The sequence below is a fragment of the Notolepis coatsorum genome (genome assembly GCF_963971535.1).
Source record: "Notolepis coatsorum genome assembly, chromosome: 14".
Classification (NCBI taxonomy): Eukaryota; Metazoa; Chordata; class Actinopteri; order Aulopiformes; family Paralepididae; genus Notolepis; species Notolepis coatsorum.
In genome coordinates, this window is record NC_140178.1 from 77,450,351 (window position 1) to 77,471,836 (window position 21,486).

The following is a 21,486-nucleotide window of genomic DNA, read 5'->3' on the forward strand; positions in this document are numbered from 1 at the left end:
ATTCTTGCTCCATCATGACTTCCACCTAGAATTACATGATGATGATGATGATGATGATGATAGGATGCAGCCCCAGACTCTACCATTCTGGACCACAAGGATGCTTAGGATGATGCTTATAAAATGCTTACATTTTCTGTTAACAGTATCTCAAAAATCAAAACTCGGGTGCAAGTTCTTTTCTGGATAGACTGAAAGGATTATCTTATCTTTTTTTAAGGCTTTTTCTCTGATAGTAGGAGGATGGAACTGCGCTCTTGGCTCCTTTTTAAAGAACAAAGTTCTGGACCTAAACCAACCAGAGAGTCAGTTGAGAGAGGGGTAGACACAAGGGCTCGAAGCTTCTATCCCCAGGCCATCAGGCTGCTAAACGAACAATGAACACTACACAACAACAACCACCAAACGCACATAGCACACACATCCACACGCACACACTCACTTTAAACAAACACACTGTAGCACCCACTCCACACACTTTATAGCACACACCCACTTTAAACAAACACACTGTAGCACCCACTCCCCACACTTTATATTTATTGATGAAGGATTGCACTACAACTCGTACACCCTACTGTAAATTGTACCTAAATTGTACCTCATCCCATTTCTGCTTTGCACTATATAGTACTGTACATTAGTACACTGCATAGTATTGTATATTATATGGTAACTCAGAACATTGTACATATGTCTATACCGAACACTGTGACCTCATTTTCTTCTTCTAAATTACATGCTATACTATGTTATTTGATACTATCTTGTCTAGCACAGTCTCTGGAGCGTAACAGTAAGAAGCATTTTGTATGAAAGTATTCTGTACTTCTGTATGACAACTATTAAAGAAACTTGAAACTTGAAAACTTGTTGAGTGTTGACAGACACCACAGACAGAAAGTCATTGACGGTCCAGACCAGCATTGTGTGCCATGCAGCTGCTTCAAGTGTCCAGCAAACCTGAAGAGGCCTGTTTTTTTCCCCCCTATCCGATTCCCCCCTTTTCCTACAGCAGGCTACACTGAGTTTAGCCCTGTGCTGGTAGTGACATAAAGTCTATTGTTCCAGCTGTAAATTAACGACTTGGGTCCAGTAAACGAATAGTTGTTTATTCTCGAGTTCCTTTTTATAATTATCCAGTCCGCCAGTTGAATACATACATGGGTCATTCAAACCCGTTCCCATTGTGATAGACGATTCCTATAGTAGATACTGTAGGTCTTTCACTATTAATTATGTTATCGGGCGCAAACAGGAGGCACCCCACCTCCATCGAATGTCTCATTTCCTTTAGACTGGCAACGCTGGCGTCAATCTCACACACACACACACACACACACACACACACACACACACACACATACACATACACATACACATACACACTCACTCACTCTGCACCACTCGTTCGGCAGAATTAGTCAGGCCCTCAGCCCTCATCATGTCAGAAGGGCTTTGAGTAGATTCAATTAGCAGCAGAGATCTGAGTTGGGGGGCTGCTGAGATTGGAACAGAGCAGTCTCTCTGTCCGTCAGAGTGGAATCACATACTCCACCTAGTGGCCTGGGGGAGTAACAACCACACAGGCTGGCCTCCCGTGTTTCACATTGTAACCAACCACGCAGGAGTAGAAAGTCATTATGTGCTGTTGTTGAGTATTTCCATTTCAGTTATACTTCTACACTGCCCCCCAACTTTGAAGTTACTGTATGTAAAACTCATGTACAGCAGATAACTGGTACTGATACGCCTTGTGTAAGGCTCCGACAATACAAAATACCAATGTAAACAAATGCAGTAGTGGGGCAACAGTGTTTCAACAGAGGACATCGTACTGCAATCACAGATTTGGCCTTTTAAGTAAAATATTAGCTTTTTTCACTATTTGTATGATTCTATAGAACAGTCCAAATATGTTCCAACAGTGGTAATATGAAGGCTCCAAACCCTACAGTCAGACAGTGGTAATATGAAGGCTCCAAACCCTACAGTCAGACCGTGGTATATGAAGGCTCCAAACCCTACAGTCAAACAGTGGTAATATGAAGGCTCCAAACCCTACAGTCAGACAGTGGTAATATGAAGGTTCCAAACCCTACAGTCAGACAGTGGTAATATGAAGGTTCCAAACCCTACAGTCAGACAGTGGTAATATGAAGGCTCCAAACCATACAGTCAGACCGTGGTATATGAAGGCTCCAAACCATAGTCAGACCGTGGTATATGAAGGTTCCAAACCCTACAGTCAGACAGTGGTAATATGAAGGTTCCAAACCCTACAGTCAGACAGTGGTAATATGAAGGCTCCAAACCCTACAGTCAGACAGTGGTAATATGAAGGCTTGCCTCCTGCTTTGTGTTGTTTTTGATAATCCCTTGTTCTTCTCTCCAGTTGAAAACGTAGCCCACTGTGAGTTTGCCTATCTGCGAGATCTGCTTATCAGGTGAGTGTCTGCATGCGTCTGTGATTATTTCTGTCTGAATGTCTGCTTGTGATTCTGTTTGTATCTGCATCATGCCTTGACATACTTTGTTACTTTTGATTCTTATTGTTGAGATCAGAAGTATTTGAAATCTTACATTTTGATTGGATTTAATTCAACAATATTTCAATGCTAGGTGTACAAAATGTGACAGAAGTGATTCAGTCAGCAATAATTGAACTGAATCAATGTGTAATTAAAACATATACAGAGGTATTCATTTAAAAAACGTAATAAAAGTATTTTACTGGCCGGGTGTGGCTACACTTTTAGACAAATAAACACATCTCAATTAGAAGCCAGGTCTAAATTAATTGTTTTTGCAGTTACCACTGGTGCAGTTTTGGTTTTCTTTTCATCACCATTTGCAATCATAAGTCAATGCTGAGCAAAACTCAGAAAACGTTTCTCTATTCTCATCTCTCCCTCTCAACACGCTGACGATAAAAAAAAAACAATCCATCAGCCGCTCACCCGCAGTGTACACATACAGTGATCATCCATGATGTAATGCTGCTCTTCACCATCTCAACACATACAGTGATCATCCATGATGTAATGCTGCTCTTCACCATCTCAACACATACAGTGATCACCCATGATGTAACGCTGCTCCTCACCATCTCAACACATACAGTGATCATCCATGATGTAACGCTGCTCCTCACCATCTCAACACATACAGTGATCATCCATGATGTAACGCTGCTCCTCACCATCTCAACACATACAGTGATCATCCATGATGTAACGCTGCTCCTCACCATCTCAACACATACAGTGATCATCCATGATGTAATGCTGCTCTTTGCTCTTCACCATCTCAACACATACAGTGATCATCCATGATGTAATGCTGCTCTTCACCATCTCAACACATACAGTGATCATCCATGATGTAACGCTGCTCCTCACCATCTCAACACATACAGTGATCATCCATGATGTAACGCTGCTCCTCACCATCTCAACACATACAGTGATCATCCATGATGTAACGCTGCTCCTCACCATCTCAACACATACAGTGATCATCCATGATGTAACGCTGCTCCTCACCATCTCAACACATACAGTGATCATCCATGATGTAACGCTGCTCCTCACCATCTCAACACATTGCTTGCTAGTGCATAATACAAAAATACAGCGTGTCTGCATGACAATTGTAATTTTACTCACCATTAATAGCAACAAATTAATCATTCGTAAATGATATGTAATTTGATCAATTTGTATACAGGTAATATTTATACTGGTTTCAATAAACAATTTGATAGTATTTTCCATCTTAGCTGAGCAATAGTTTTGGGCTTAATGAAGTAAAGGCTGGTTCCATGTAGACACCTGTCCCAAATATAAAACTGTTGTTCAATGATTGAAGCAAATAAAAGCCTGGGCTATTAATTAAAGTTTTAGGGCAGATACACATTTAAAGGGTATTCCGCCCATTTTAAGCAGCTTTTCTGATTTGTTTCAAACTGGGAATCCGTTCAGTCTGTCCAGAAAGCACTTGCAGGGATATTGGAAATGTAAAGGATCAGCATTTTATTACCAATCCTAATGGGGGTCAATGGGCTATGAAGCATGTCCCATTGAACTGCTGCTCCACAGTTAACCATGTTAGGAAGCTGTTTGGAAGGTGCTCTACATCAGTGGTTCTCAACTGGTCTAGCCTCGGGACCCAACATTTTCCTTAGTCATTAAGTCGCGACCCAAAATTTTGAACCACTATGATTTATGTAAAAAAAAAATATTTGCAGTAATACGCAATCTTTCAAAACATGAAATAAACACAAAAAAGTGCAACAAAAGTGCAACTATTGCTAAAAACCCAATGAAATAAAAGAATAATAAATAATATATGCTTCTTAGCAGATTTCTTAGCTTAACATAACAGACCTACATTTGGGGGAACTAATGGGATAACTGAGTTTGCAACAAAAGTGCAACTAGGGCTAAAACCCAATGAAATAAAATAATAATAAATTATATGCTTCTTAGCAGATTTCTTAGCTTAACATAACAGACCTAAGTTTGGGGGAACTAATGGGATAACTGGGGTTGCAACAAAAGTGCAACTAGGGCTAAAAACCCAATGAAATTAAATAATAATAATAAATAATTATGCTTCTTAGCAGACTTCTTAGCTTAACTTATTACATGCCGTTTTCACATTCGTCGAAATGCTTGCTTGTGATTGGTCAATAGCCCCCCGACAGCGGTCATTATTACACAATAATGACCGCTGTGGGACAATAATGACCGATGTGCGCAGCTGTTCGCAATCAAGCCCACATCAGTGCAGCAAATCAGACACACCTGCCGCGGCTGCACTGACAGCGGAGTGTGTGTGACGATTACAGCGGAGCCAGAACAGAGGCTGCCCGCGATAATAATAATCACTTTATTTGGGCTGACAGAGCCACAGAACTGCGATTTGTCAAATGAATTAGGTATATTGTTAGTAAGTTAGCCATGTAATAAGCGGGATAATGTATAGCTTTACTCGGTCATCATCGCAAAATAATTGACCTTCACTGACGTTTAAAACACCTCGCCGAGGCGGCTCGGTATTTTAAACTACGTGTCGGTCAATTATTTTGCGACAATGACCTCGTAGCTATACATTATCCCGTACATAACAGACCTAAGTTTGGGGGAACTAATGGGATAACTGGGATTGCAATAAAAGTGCAACTAGGGCTAAAAACCCAATGAAATAAAATAATAATAAATAATATGCTTCTTAGCAGATTTCTTAGCTTAACATAACAGACCTACGTTTGGGGGAACTAATGGGATAACTGGGGTTGCAACAAAAGTGCAACTAAGGGCTAAAAACACAATGAAATAAAATAATAATAATAATAAATAATATATCCTTCTTAGCAGAATTCTTAGCTTAACATGCAGGAACTAATGGGATAACTGGGGATGATGTTTGCTCCTGACAAGAGTCTCAAAGTCTGGGGTGATGGTAGACAAAGCAACTCTGAGGTCATGCTCAATGTCGAATCTGTTCCTCCGCTTTGTCTTCAGCTGGACCAGAGCTGAGAAGCCACTTTCACAAAGATAGGTAGTGAAAAAAAAAAAAAAATCTTTTTTTACTTTTTTTTTTTTTTTTTTTTACACACACATCCGCGACCCACTCAAAATGGCCCCGCGACCCACTTTTGGGTCGCGACCCACCAGTTGAGAAACACTGCTCTACATGATTCTTTTTTAAGTAGCCTGTTTCATACTGGTTGATTGACATCCAGCATTTTCAGATTGACTAGAATGACTCCTCTTTTGTAACAAATCAATCTGGCTTCTTGAAATGAGTATCCTTCGATTCATATGGATTATCAATTTTACACATGTCATATGTATGCATAGATCATTCTTCCCACCCTTAACTGTGTGTCCTAACTACTGCCTACTTCCGTGTGTGTGTGTGTCTGTGTGTCTGTCTCTCTCTCTCTCTCAGGACCCACATGCAGAATATCAAGGACATCACCAGCAGCATCCATTATGAAATGTACCGCGTGCGGCGCCTCAATGAGAACAACACGGCGATGGCCCGCGCCAACGGCGTCCCCCAACACCACGAGATGTAGACGGCCCCTCCCCCCCCCCCCCCCCCCCCCCAACTCCCATCTACCCTCCACCCCAAAACACTCCCCCAAGTCCCACCAAAGCTTGACCCTCGTGGAAAGCCCTCTTACCGCCCTCCAGCCCTCCACAACCCCCGCCAGGCCCCCAGCCGGCCCCCAGCACAGCAGGAGGGGCAGACGAACTGTGGGGTTGTTGTTCAGGCCGCTCCCAGGCGGCTCAGTGGACCATTGCTGCCGATGCGTAGAGCGCCTCGATAACAGCGTCTGTGCTAGCTTCCACTTCTAGCTGACAAAGTGAGAAAAGGAGAGGGGTTTGATGTTCCTGTTGTACACACACATCCCCACGTTTTCACTTACTTTGATGATAGTTTGTTGTTTGCACGTCAAACGGCTCGACTAGGACACTGTGATCTGTTCATATGTCACAAGTGCCTCATAACGATACAGCACTAAATCTTAATTTTCACATTATTTTCAAATATAATTTGCAGTAATACATCAAGGAATGTTATTATACGTAAAAACCCACATAGAATACATGTTTGTTAGGTTCTTACTTGGCCACGCAACTGCCTATGATAATTTGTGTGTGTGGCGGGTTGTAGTTGCACTTGAAGACTACACAAGCCATTAGCAACCGGGGTTGATGGGAGTTGGTCTGTGTTTTTGATGCAGTGTAAAGCAACACCCCCCTCCTGTAAATACCAACAAAATTAGCCAAACAAAATAAAAATGGTCAACAAAGCAGTTTATCGATTCCGGTTTATGTGTCACGCTCACAAGTATTGTCTTGCTTTTATAGCGTTTGTTTGTTTGTCAATTGAACAAATCGGATATACAGTATGGATATCATAACAACCACGGTGCCTTTTTTTAATTCCTCCCCCTGTAATAAATGTCCTTGTTTTTCAAGAGAACTTTTTTTTTTTTTTTAAGAGTGATTTAAGATGAATAGTATTTATGCACAATATAAGATGTGAACGTTTGTCATTGGTTATAGTCCACCTACGCAGAATGTACAGACACACAAACACACACACAAACTCCCATACATAAACACACACACACACACACTTCCATACAAGTCCACTGAGTGGTAGTGCCTTATTTATTGGAGACGATAGCATGTTGGTTGGAACTGGAAGGAGAACTTAAGATGTTGGCGCCAATTAGATGACATTTTAGACATTTTCAAATCCCTTTTAAACCCCCATATGTTGTTCTTCCGGAAACAAGAGTTCACCCTTCCCAATGACCCGTCCCTGATCTATCCCGTACTATACCGATGGTGTGTCTATTTCAACCGTATATATATAACCAACCAAAACTCATTGTCGTGCTCTGTCGCTGTATATTCCTTGTGTTCCAATACATATTTTGTACTGGTGTTATTAATAACAGGTTTTTTTTTTTTTTGCATTTGATATCTTGTTATTTTAAAAAGGAAATAAAGGTTAAAGTTGTAAATATTCATTATTTTGTTATTTATTCTTGGCGTTACAAAAATGGGAATTGTTGCATGATTGAGAAGGAATGCTCGTATTGTTTCCTCATTTGATGGGAAGGTGCAGAACAGGAAGGTGCAGAGCAGGTAGAACAGGAAGGTGCAGGTAGAACAGGAAGGTGCAGAGCAGGTAGAACAGGAAGGTGCAGAGCAGGTAGAACAGGAAGGTGCAGAGCAAGTAGAACAGGAAGGTGAAGAGCAGGTAGAACAGGAAGGTGCAGGTAGAACAGGAAGGTGAAGAGCAGGTAGAACAGGAAGGTGAAGAGCAGGTAGAACAGGAAGGTGCAGAGCAGGTAGAACAGGAAGGTGCAGAGCAGGTAGAACAGGAAGGTGCAGAGCAGGTAGAACAGGAAGGTGCAGAGCAGGTAGAACAGGAATGTGCAGAGCAGGTAGAACAGGAAGGTGCAGAGCAGGTAGTACAGGAAGGTGCAGAGCAGGTAGAACAGGAAGGTGCAGAGCAGGTAGAACAGGAAGGTGCAGGTAGAACAGGAAGGTGCAGAGCAGGTAGAACAGGAAGGTGCAGGTAGAACAGGAAGGTGCAGAGCAGGTAGAACAGGAAGGTGCAGGTAGAACAGGAAGGTGCAGAGCAGGTAGAACAGGAAGGTGCAGAGCAGGTAGAACAGGAAGGTGCAGAGCAGGTAGAACAGGAAGGTGCAGAGCAGGTAGAACAGGAAGGTGCAGAGCAGGTAGTACAGGAAGGTGTAGAGCAGGTAGTACAGGAAGGTGTAGAACAGGAAGGTGCAGAGCAGGTAGTACAGGAAGGTGCAGAGCAGGTAGAACAGGAAGGTGCAGAGCAGGTACAGTAGGCTGGAACAACTGGAATCCTGGGCCCTCATTTATCAACAATGCTTAGAAAGTGTTCTATTTTCGGTCTTAACACTGAGTGCCAGCGACGAGATTTCTCATTAGTTCATGCCGACCGTTGAGTGCCAGAGAGACGAGAGATCTCGTTTTTAATCGTTTCCTTTTGATTAGCGATTTCCATTCATATTTTCATCAATCTAGCCTCCCGTTACCACTGGAACTCTCTCTGAGCTCCATTGGGAAAATACCGCCCCCTATCGTCTCTCCCTGTGGTACTGCACCCCATTGGATTAGACTGAATGAAAAGCATGGGGGGGAAAAAATCCTGCTTCCTCATTTTACTTCTCAGACAAGTCACCCGAGACGATCGGATTCATTCTGGACCATGAGAACAGCGTGGAATCGGTGTTTCGACCACCCAGCGTTGGATCAATAAACGCGATCGATATTTGGAATGGCGATCAGGAATTGGAATAATCTTTTTGGAGAACATCTGATCTGAGGTAAGGAATCTATTTTACCAGTCTTAGGATAATCAGAGCTTTTTTCACAGAGATATCAACGTGGGCCCTGTGTGTGTGTGTGCGATCAGGAAATAAGAGATTCGATTTTTCAGCCCACTTCTATAACGTGCTTAAGTACACATATACTATCGATAATCTAGCGTTTATTTGAAAACGATTCATAAATAGGCAGAAAAATGTCAACGTGTTTTGTGTATTACAGTAAAGGGCGTTTATCACAGAATCTTCTGAAATCTTCTGGAAGTTTCAAGAAACAAGCGTTTTTCAAAATGGTATAAAACGGAAATGAACCGATTAAAAAACAATCCGTTTTGACAATGTTGACTGCAAACAAGTCATTGATAAGCGACGGTCAGATTAGACACATAGCCATAATTTAAGATATAGTAAATTCGTTCACAAATGTGAGTGCTCTATCATTGAAGTGGGTGGTGGCATACACTTGCTTTTAAACCACGGGACCCTTGGGGCGCCCTCGTGGCGCATACCATAGTGCCTCACGCACCTACGCGGCCGTCCCGGGTTTGATCCCAGCTCATGTCGATATTTGTCGCATGTCTTCCCCACATCCATGGGCGGAGTTTATGGGGGTGCAGGGGGTGCATTGCACCCCCTGGTGGCCGGGGGTGAAATTGCTTTAAAAAAAAAAAATCAAGATTATTTTTATTTTAATACAATTATAATAATTGTGAGAAACAAATCTGAATTCTATTATGTTTTGTTTTACAATACATTCATTTTATAGTAGTAATCATGTCACATTATAAGGCGAACCTTCTGTAGTGTGGCAGTGAAAGGGTTAACGCGCGGCCAAGCACCACCATTCGCAGCAGCAGCAGCAGAATGCCCCGAGTACATTGTAACACTTGTACAAAGCCACTTATTCTGAGATGATAATTAATGTATCTGGATAACCAATGCACGGATTTTGTCGAGGCAGGTAGCGTTATTTCGGGAAAATTGATATCTATAGTCTGGTATATTTTTCGTCCACGAAAAATGGAGGCTGTAATAATTATTATTGCTCGAGAGTCTCTATGAATAATAATAATTAGAGCCTCCATTTTTCATGGACGAAAAATATACCAGACTATAGATATCAATTTCCCCGAATTAACGCTACCTGCCCCGACAGAATCCGTTCATTGGTTATCCAGATACAGATGAATTAGCATCTTAGAATAACAAATAACACGTAAAAGACAAACGCAACATCTTTTTCTTTTATTTTCTCCAGCGCGACCAGCACATCTTTCGTTGGATTGGCATGTCTAATAATGCTGTTATTAGAAAATGTGAACTTTTGTTTGTACAGCTTTTGACAACCTACTGTATGCATACGTGTGCGCGCGGCTGTGCGCTTGGCAGAGTGTTGCACAGTATTTTGTTATTTTTGTATGTCATGTTTGGTACAGTAAAGTGGTCTAGTGGAGCAGCAATATACTTGTTGTGGTCTTTTTATTTTAGTATTTCCTTCTTTATCTTTGTCACTTTGTCAATGATTAAGAGTAAGTCAGTTAAAAATGATCCCCCGTAGTGCTGTGTGTGTGAGTGTGTGTGTGTGCTGCTGTACTACCTAAATAAAATAAAAAATTAGGGGTTAGGGCATTGTAAAAGCGCGCGGGTATCGTTCGCCAAGCAGTCGCATCCCCTGGCGTCAAGTTCAAACTCCGCCTATGCCCACATCTCCTCCCGTTTGCCCTCTGTCGGTCCTGCGTGACCAATAAAGCTGTAAAAATGCTAAAAAATTCATAAATAAAAACACGGGCCGTGGCATCCAAAGTGTTACAGAATTTAGAATGTCTCTACGCACAGAAAAATCGGGATTTATCACACGTGCTTACACAGGTCGGACGTACGCACACCTGCAAGTACGCCGTGTTGATAAATGCCACTTGTTCTACGCTCCGAGCTTGTGCACGATTTTAAGTATTTGCATATAGAACCGCCAGTAATTAACCATATACGGTAATGAAACACCCCCATGAAATGTGGAAAAGTGGACTAAACCGAGCGAACGCGTGGGAGAAATACGCGACAGGCTGACAGACGTGTACACGGTGATGTCGGAAACAGTCGGATATGATATCTATTAACTTCCTAAAGACCATTGCTGCCTGGGCAGCGCAAACACTAATAAAGACCGTTAACCACTGTTTGGCTGATGATGTCACCTCATCACGGCGCCGTGAGGAGCGACCCGGAAGAGTTCATAACCATGCTGGAATATGAATGCCCTTTTTCGTTTAGTTCTTTTAAAGTTCGATTACCCAGGGATTAAAGTTCTCCGTCAATTTGATTCCAAATCGCGACAGATTTTCCGTAAATTTTCTACCTGCATGGTTTAATATGATTTGTAGAGGCATACAATCTATTTTGATGTCGGTATTAGGTATAGCCTATAAATTATATGCATAGCCTACATTATGCAACAGTAATTTGTGCATAACGCAGCATGGCACAGACATGTCACACGGAGCCCCGCGCCTGCATACAGTAAATTAACTTGATCGTTAATATAACTGTTGTCCTTGTATCTTTACGCTTATGAAAACATTAAATAATATGTATAGGCTATAGGCCGTCGTTTTGCCTTAACCCTTTCAGTGCCACGGACGACATATCTCGTTTTTATCAGCCCCCCTATTGAGTGCCCACAACGACAAATATCGTTTTATTTTTTTATTAGCGATCTGAATTCATATTTCGTCAACCGAGTCTCCCGTTGGTACACCAGCCCCTACAGGAGCTCAGATTGGAAAAAAGCGCCCCTATCGTCTATCCCTGTGTAACTGCAGGTCAGTCGCTTAGACTGACCTGGGATCGGTAGATCTCTGGGGGGAGAGCCAACTCGCTCCTTGTGCTGGCGATCAGTCTGCTCAAGAGGAATCTGCTCGCGGGACGGAAATCAGCCTGGATTATGTATTTACAGGAATCAACACTGTAATCAATAAGCGTGATCGATATTTGGAATGGCGATCAGGAATTGGATAACATCTGATCTCAGGTAAGGAATCTATTTGACCAGTTTTAGGATAATCAGACCTGTTTTCACGGAGATATAAGCTTTTGCCCTATGTGTGATGTGCTGTTTGGCTGTGATCGCTGATGAGGAAATAAGATAATCGATTTTTCAGCTTGCATCTATAGCGTGCATACGTACACATATACTATCGATAATCTAGCGTAATATTCCAGTAAATGTCTTTTATCATGGAATCTTTATATTTTCCTTGAAAACGAGGGCTTTTCAAAATGCTATAAAACGAAAATGAACCGATAAAAAAACAATCTGTTTCGACAATGTTGACTGGAAAACGAGTCATTGATAAACGACGGGCAGATTAGACACATAGCCATAATTTAAAACATAGATTAGGCGTTTTTAACGCTAACATTGAAGTGGATGGTGGCATTCAACGGGGTAAATCAATGTTCTGTATCGTTAGGGCTCAGCTTGGCTTCGCCTTCTGCACTATCTCGCGTACGTGCACGCGTACTGAATAAACCACAAATGTACCTCTAATACCAGTATTAGTCTGACCACACCCCTCATCAGCTTACCTTCATAAGCAGGTGTGTGGTCACCTGCTCTCTTCCTTCTCGCTTTCACCACAAGGAAGAAGTGCCTCGGTAGATCCCCACACTTGACACCATGATGGAAGAAATTGGATTAGGAACAGCTTGGGAAACAAGGATACGTTGACATCATATCTTTATTTTCTCTCTCACTATTTTCGAGAAAATACGGCGATATTGTCTTCGTACTGGAGTGTCTAGAAGATGATGATCATTCTACAAACCCTCCACCGGTTTTCGTATTGGGAGCACGCCGCTGCATGCTTCTCAACTGCAGTTCCTTGCTGTGTTTGTTGGGGTGAAACCTGTCAGGCCACAGCTGAACTGTCGGACATGCCGCTGTTGTGAGGAGCGGTGCGTTCCAGGTTGGGTGAGTAGTGTTTGCTGGCGGGCTCCACTTGTCTGTTAGTGCTATGGGGGCTACTAGACGAAGTTTATGGAAACCGGCCCCAGGCTAGGGTCCTTTGTTTAGCCGTCTAGGCGACAGAAGGCCTTGGTCTGGCGACCATTATAGTTTTAACTAGTGGGCCGCGACCATTGACACTGGTGATCCCTGTGTGTTCTGGACGAGTGGATTCTCTCTGTCACCGTGTTAAGACCCCATCTTTCATATCCAAATGAGAGTATTCCTTCACGAGGGGATATGTGCATGTAATGTGCGATAGCGGCAGATTCATGTTCAAAGTCAGCTATACAGGCCAGTTGGTACTGTGCTGATTCCGCCGGACGTGTTATTGTCACCGTTGTGAAGCGGTGTTGACGTCTTGTTTTTCCTTTTTCTCTTAAAAAGTGAGGAGGGTTCAGAACGGCGGCCTGTCTGGGTGAGTGTTATGTCATTGTTTACATGTTCATAGCTTACGGTTAGCCGGTCGGTGGCCTGGCGCGGGGTGGCTTGGCTTCTCGCGCGCCGCCGGGAGCTCGCTCCTGATCGCGTGCGTCGTAGATCGGCGTCTCGCGAGCGGAAGCGATAGCACCCGAACGGCTGGAGCAGCCGTTAGCTTGATGCTATTCTGTTGAACGTGCTTTGATTTTTAACATGTTTTACACTTTTGACCACGACGTCATCCTTGACAGGGGATGTTCGTCAACCCTGCCCGAGCCTAGACGGGGATTGCGTCAACAAAGAGGACTGTAGCGACTGGTGGAGCGGCGACGCTGCCCGGATCGAACAACACGGGACGCTTGTGACTGCACTTCGCTGATCTGCGTTCCGGGCAGGTACGGGGTTGGCCAGACCCTCATAACACGTCTTCTGGTTTTACCTTGCTAAATGTATTGTGAATGACGGTGTTTTTTCCCAAAACGTGTGTTGTTGCAATGCATTTGAGATACGTTGCGGGTTGTGTGTGAGCTGTTTTTGTCACTGGCAGTAGCTTCTCCGTGCAGGTCGTGATGTATTGATCTGGTTGTTGTGTGAGAAACATCATGGTGTTTATGTGTACCGTGTACTCACTACTAAGGCAACTAACCTATGAAGCTATGCTTGGTGACGAGTGAGTAAAAGAATGTTCTTTCTCAGACTGTAATGACAATGGACAGTGAGTTCACACATTAACAGGTTTTCCTGTTTTAACTGGCCGTATTGAGGGTGAAATAGGAGGATTGTGTTTTTCCCCCCCCGGTTCCCTGGGGACTTTATCACCTCCTATCAGACATGTTGTGCATTAATTGTGTCTTTTTGTGTGGTAGGGATACGATGTAACTCTCAGCTTGATTGCTGAGGTTGTGCTAAATCTGCTGGAGAAACTTATTTCCTAAAGGGAAATTGGTTTGGTTGCTGTCGTGTGCTTAGCAAGGCCTGTGGTCGATACTAATCAAGAATGATGTATTCTCTCATTGTGATGATGATGGGTTGTGTGTGTCATGTGACCTACAACTGGGTTGTACTGGCCACAGAAGCACATGTGTATGTTGGACCGGGGTTCTTAGAGCCCTCTCTATTCTGTGTTTTTCCTTAGTAAAAATCAGATAGCAGGTTAGCTCGTGCGCTGTGTGGAGCTGTGAAACGCTTCATAGAGCTGACTATGACTGTGTCATATTCTCTTTTTGTCGTTACGTCGTATCATGGGTGTGGGGTCGTAAAGGGGTGAACTGGTAACCTTTCCTCTCCCCATTGTTCTGTCGGTCAGGGGTACACCCCCTGTCCTTCAAGGTTCCCGTCACGTGGCGGTTCGGCACGTTACGGGGGGGGGGGGGGGGGGGGGGGGGAGGGAGTTCCTGGTCCCACGGCCTGGTATATTGGGCGTGTGCACCGCAGGAATTCCCCCGCCATAGAGTACGTCACCGTGCGCGTCTCTGTTGGTAGGACTTCCGTGTGCTGTTCAGGTCCATGTGATGGATCTGTTTTCAGGGGGGGTGGTCAGGGCTCCTCCTCACCAAGCGCCTACTCAGGCCTTCTGTGAGTTCGGACTCCTTCTTCCATGTGATCCATGTGAGGAAGCCTCCATCAGAGTACAGAGCCTTCCTCCTCAGATTGTCAAAGTGAGTGGACCCTCTAGAAGGGTCCTTTTCTATTGTATGTATATTCGATTCAATTCGTTTATTGAGTGTGTTTGGGTTCGGTGCCTCTTCCCCGGAGGCCCTAAAACCAGTTTTTTACATGGCTCAAGGTGCAATATATTCTTTTCAATCTGTACAGCTCGCGTGGGAAGTCTCTCTGGGGATCCCCGTCTCTTTCCTATGGGAGGGTGGTGGGATGTAAAAATGTGAACATTTTTTACCCCGGCTGTGTAGACTGGGATACATACTGTTGATGCTTCCTTCTTTCTATTCCAGAAGTGTTGGAGTTAGGGAGTGTCACACCCCTCTTGTCGTTCCCCTGGGCGCCTTGGGGATTCAATGGCAGGTCTAAATAGCCTGTTCATTGATGGGGGTGTGTCCCGACGCACGTATAGTGCTAGCTCGCTGTAAACAGGCGATTGACTGGCACGCCTTAGTTGCTTGTGGTTGAAACAGCGTTTTTATAAAGCAACTGAGATGGGGGTTTTTCCTCTTCCGGCGACCACATCCCATGACCTGGGTGGGTTGTCGACGGATCCTCGTTCATGTCTGGGGGATGATGACGGGATGGATCTGAACATATGTAGTGGGGTCTCACGCCCTTGGGGTGGGCCACCAGGCGCGGTTCGTCCCGACGTCTGGGTGGCGCCTTCTTTTCATGTTAAGATCAACACGCATATCTGCCCTTTTCCTGGGGCATGTCGGCGTGGTTAGGGCACGGGACTGGTTCTGGTCACGCTGGTCCAGATCAGTTGAACCCGTTGTCCGCCGGGGATGCAGATCTGCTGTTCTGGTACCCTGAGGGACTTGGGCTTTTTTCAGGGGGAAAAATGCCAGGTCGGTCTGGGTGTCACAGGGTTAAGCGCTATGGAGACCCTGGTTGGGTATGTTTTTACTCAGCTTACAGCCATGCCATTCTGTACGCGCTCGATCTCGTCGGATCTCGGCCGCTACACAGGTTGGTCCTGGTTAGTACTTGGTTGGGAGACCGCCGGGGAATACCAGGTACGGTGTGCTTAGGGGCTGGTTCTCCATTGTTTTTCGCTCCTCTCTCACGCATGGCGAAGAGGGGCCTGTGGGGGTGGTTTTTTGACCTCCTCTGGTGACCCTGTGCTTCCCGTACCGCCAGGCCCGGTCCGAAGTGATGTTTGCGACCCGTAGGCCTGGGTTAACCCTTTTTGGAAACTGAAACACTTGTACTGCGGTATAGCCGGTGTATACCCGCAGGTGTGTTTTGGAGTTTTTTCTTGAGGGGTTATAGGAACAACCACCGCATTGGGTAACACCGAGGTGGTTGGTTCCCTGGTGTGTTGGAGCAGTGTCAACTCCCGGGTTCACCGGTTGAGGGTGCCCCTGCACGTTCATGACGTCTGCCAATCGTGTCAGCCTTCTCTGCCTCGACCCCTCTGGGTGGGGGTTGTTAAATGGAGGCTTGGTCATGCAACACCGCCAGCTTACGCTCCTTCCGCCGGGGCGGCTGTGTTCAGCTGTCCCCTCTGGCGCCTGTCTCGTCCGCAGTCTCCAGGCTAGGGTTAACAGCCTGTTGCCTGGTTTTTCCCCGGTGCGCTGCCTGCTTCCGTTGGTTAACCTTTTTTGTGTGCTTACGGCCATGCTGACTGCCTTTTCTGCAGGGTCAGTGTGCCAGGCGGTGTACTATTGGGGGGACGGGGCCCGCTCGGCTTACTGGCCTGGTTGGTTCCGCCTGGGAATACCAGGTGCAGTAACTGGGGGCCTTTGTCCGAATACGCTGGCGATGTGGGGGGCGGGGCACTACGTGCCCACCTGGTGGGGTCTTGATGCTGGCATCATGGACTTCTCCGGGCCCCCATTCCAGGGAGTCCAGTCCTTTTGGTGGGTCTGGGTCTTCCTTCGTGCTCCGCTGCTACGGCCTTGCCACGGGGTTGGGTTTGCCCTTGACCCCGTGATTCTGGGGGCAGTAACGAGGTTGTTCCTCCGTTCGTTCCCGGGTGGCATGCGGGTTGTGCGTGTGTGTAGTCGTGGGTCAAGCCACGGTCTGCTCACCCTGTGCGTTGAGTTGCTTGAGTGCCTCTTCGCACGGTCGGGTCCGTCGCCCTCCCGTGACGTCCCTAATAGGGGGGCTACCCTCCATTAGGGGGGGTCGGGGGGGCTCGGCCCTCCCTGTTCTGATGGTTTTGGGGGGCTGTCAGCGGGGTGTATTTGTCAGCCAAGTGGCTCCGCTTGGCCTCCCTTGTGCAGAAGGCGAAGCCAAGCTGAGCCCTAACGATACAGAACGTTAGGTTATGACTATAACCAAGTTCTGTTAGTTAGGGCGATGCTTGGCTTCGGACGGCCGCTGCAGCCCTTGACCTCACCTTGTGGTGAAAGCTTGGGAAGGAGGAGAGCAGGTGACCACACACCTGCTTATGAAGGTAAGCTGATGAGGGGTGTGGTCAGACTAATACTGGTATTAGAGGTACATTTGTGGTTTATTCAGTACGCGTGCACGTACGCGAGATAGTGCAGAAGGCGAAGCCAAGCATCGCCCTAACTAACAGAACTTGGTTATAGTCATAACCTAACGTTAATCAAAGGCACTGAAAGTGTTAATAGCCTATATTCTCAAATGGCATTTAATGTCTATCCGCTGTGGGCTATCTCCTCGCTGACGGACCAGTATACCTTTATCATATCATATTCCTATATGGCTCCAAGGAATCGTGGGGCTCTGGGGAATAAAGGTTGGGAACCCCTGCTATAGCCTATCCTTTATAATGTTATAGGCTATTTTATTTACAGTAGTCTATTTATGATTTGTTTCCATAGCCGGTCTCAGTTATGCTGTGGCTGAGATGGGTCGGGAACTCGGGATTAATGAAGATGATAGGAGACTGCTTCTCGGCTACGAATTAAAGCCACGATTGAAAATAATGTACTTCCTTCTTGACAATAGCATACTATAACAATAATACAAGAGTACAAGAACAATGAATCTCACTGCCATGTAGCCTATGCCATGTATAGCCTGCCTATGTGATCAATAAAAACGCGAACTTGAATTCCGTCATCATATTTATATGTTGTGTCTGTCCACTGTTTGTTACTTTGTTAACATATGTAAAGCTAAGCGACCTTGGGTCTCCTGAAAGGCGCTATATAAAATGAAGCTATTATTATTATTATTATTATTATTATTATTATTATTATTATTATTATTATTATTATTATTATTTATTATTTATTATTTATTATTATTATTATTATTATTATTATTATTATTATTATTATTATTATTATTATTATTATTATTATTATTATTATTATTATTATTATTATTATTATTATTATTATTATTATTATTATTATTATTATTATCACATCTGTGCGGGAGCTCACAAATAGACTGTGTTATAGTCTCAGTGAAGTTTCAACGGAGGTCATCTATTCTAACCAACAAATTGAAGTAGAAAGCATTTCGTTGTGACCAATCTTATTTGGAAACATGACACAAAAAAATTTTATTTTGCTTTTTATTTTAAACTATATTTAATCGCGTTTGGAGGTGGGTGTTCTGCGTCTGCCAAACAAGCAGGCCAACCTCTTGTTCCGCGTGAGCCCGTTATAATTACACTACTGTCGCTATTTTACAATTAACTATAATGAATTACGGGTCATACAGAACACGCCAGTGTTGAAACTAATGCACGGAAGCTTATTTCCGTGTTGTAGTCTTCATATTCTACCGCTGGGTGCCAGGTACGCATGCTCTGAGCTGTGCGTAGATATACACACAAAGTCAAGCACACGTTCAAATTGATAAGTCCCACACTTTGCTTAGAAATGATCGTACCGTACGCACGGGTTACGCACATATCTGTGCGTACGCACCATTGATAAATGAGGGCCCTGGCATGTACAGGTATGCTCCCTTGAAAACCATATTTGAGATAATTTCCCACCACACTGGATCCCAATAGCATTTAATCGTAGGTGTAACTCATATGCAGGAGCACTTTATTGTTGTTGATTCGCTGCTGAAATCAATATGGCCGCCTGCTAGGCTAGTGCATGGCTGATTAGCGCTACTTGCCTGAGAGGGCATGCTTTCAGAGAGAGATATGAGGCCTTTGGATGGATGGGAGGAGGTGCAGCCAAAGGAAAGGAGGCTAATGGGATTGACTGTGTTGGTGCTAGTGCTACTGAGCCAACAGGTACCCATCCACCCCACAGCCACTTATCACGCTAGTCTCTCAGAGGTGCTCCAGAAAAGTGACTGTGGACAAGAGGAAGGAATGGATGTAATGGGATTTGAAGGTTAGGGCAGAACAGGTAAACAGTGTAGGAGCATTTGAGGCTCTGTGTGACCAGTGCATTATGTACATGTAGCACTTGTATCACTAACAGTAACAGCTGTTCGCCACGGACCAGTTCTAGATTCGAATACACAGTTAAAGGAATGGCAGACCAGAGACAAGGTTATAACAATGACCGGTATTTTATTCTCAAACAGCGCGCTAGCTAGACAATTGTAATACATACAGACGTGAAGTAGTGTGAAATATCCCTTTTTAGGTTCTTTCTCTAACCACTCCTTCTTTCAGGAGGGTTACTATCTGGTTCTAGGTTGATTGGATCAACACATTTGGTTCGGTTCAGACGTCTCTGAGGTTATCACTAGCTAAAAGCTAGGTTTAAGGTTGGACATTAGATGTATCCCCTTTTCGTGAGTACCGGTAACTCGTTATCTTTTCTTCTGCAATTGCAGATCAGTAAACTCTATATCAGTTTATCAATTAGTTATATTATCGTATAGCTTACGCTCTGCTCGTAGTGGAACCTTATCCCTTTCAATCTAATTCTGAATTAAATGTCTCCACATGTACACACCCATCCGCCTGGCCACACCCACATCCACTCCTCTACATAAGCGGGGACGTGGCCATACTAACAGCTCCTTCCCTATTTTCACCACCGACAAGTGTCTGTATACACCACTTGAGTTTAGTGCCGAAATTGTTGTTGGAAAGGAGCTACGTGGACATTGTATCTTATTTTTCTCTCTCTCGCCAATTTACGTGAAAAGCTAAGACATAATGTTTGCACCTTCGGAGGGTTTGGACGCTCACAACGTCACCCTTCACCAGCGCTTCTCCATTGCCGCATCCTCCGTGCGTCGTGGGGCGTCTCTGGCTCCGCTGTCGTGGCGGTCAGATATGCCCGGGTGGCGCCCGGTGGTGAGATTGCCTCTCCGAGGGAACGTTGAGCCTCCATCTCCCGTGAGATGGCCTGGTTCCGGCCCTGGTTCCCCCGCCAGTGGACAGTCGGCCGACAGCTCCTCTGGTGGCAGGGGATTTGCGACGCAGACTCTTCGCCTCTGCTCGCTCTCGTCGTAAGGCGGCGAGCTGCAGGGGTGAACGGCCAGGCTTTGATGTTGTGCTGGAGCTGGACGAGGGTTCTCTTGCCTCGTCTCCATTTCCGATGGAGACTGAGGATCATATGGAGGGGGCGAGAGCTCTCTTGTTCGAAGCCCGAGTGGAGACGTATCACTCTCCCCCTCTGGGAGTGACAGGGAGTGTTGCGTCTCCTTGGGGTCCCTTCTTCTCCGGTGTTGGGTTAGAACCTCCGACCCTGAGACAAGATGCCCAGCTATCTGCCGCGTCGGATGGTGGCGCCCGTGGCAGCCTCCCGTACGTGAGGGACATGGAGGGAGGTACGCAAGGGGAGCTTCCCCGAGCTCATGGCTGCACCTGTTCCTGATGACATGATAGGTAATCTCTGGCAACGTCGTCCTGTGAGAGAGACGGGCGTTGTCTGCCCATTCGTCCCATCAATGGAGGCCTACGTGAAACAGGGACAGGTAATCTCCCGCATTGTTGGCCTTACCCCCGCCTACGTGCCAGTCACACAGGTGGCAGGTTTGGTCCAGGGGCTAAAGGACGGGGTGCCTCGGCTTGATAGCCCGATGGCATCCATACTTTGTCCCGAAATGGTGTGGGAGCCGTTGCGAAAGCCGGTTCCCCAAGGGAAATCGGCTAGGCAGATGGCTAATTGGAGTGACCAGGTGTACATCGCCGCGACTCAGAGCCTAGCTGCGACTTCCAACATCGCGCAGCTAGCGCGCTACATGTCGGGGATGATGGCGGGCGGGTCGGTATTGGATGACCATCAACAATATCTTCACGCCCAGGCGGCTGGAGCCATCCTGCACCTAACCCAGCTGCAGGCGATAGCCGCGGGGAAGGAGCGCGCCCTGGCCACTCTATCCCAGCGCCACCTTTGGCTGGAGCAGGCGCGGGTGCCGGAGCAGAAGAGGATTCCCCTGCTCATGGCCCCCCTCTCCGATGCTGGGCTATTCAGGTCGGCCATGCAGCAGATGACGGCAGCCTGCAGAGAGATGGAGGAGCGCTCTGTGCTCCAACCCCATTTCCCCCTACCCGATTGCCTCCGCCACCACCGCCGCCGCTACTGGACCTTCGGCAAAGAAGGCCAGGAGTGGAGGGAGTGCCTCGTCCGCTGCAGCCAGCCGCCCCACG

General features: G+C 45.6%; 1 protein-coding gene across 3 annotated transcripts in view; it reads left to right on the forward strand.

The window, feature by feature from the left end:
• The window catches only part of septin9a (septin 9a), a 253,116-nt gene extending 245,570 nt beyond the window's left edge, over window positions 1-7,546 (forward strand). For all 3 annotated transcript variants that reach the window (XM_084329865.1, XM_084329866.1, XM_084329867.1), the window contains 2 exons: window positions 2,396-2,447; window positions 5,959-7,546. In XM_084329865.1, the coding sequence (XP_084185991.1) occupies window positions 2,396-2,447; window positions 5,959-6,088 (182 nt within the window). In that variant the 3' untranslated portion in view covers window positions 6,089-7,546. The remainder of the gene's footprint in view (window positions 1-2,395; window positions 2,448-5,958) is intronic.
• The last annotated feature ends 13,940 nt before the right edge of the window (window positions 7,547-21,486 follow it).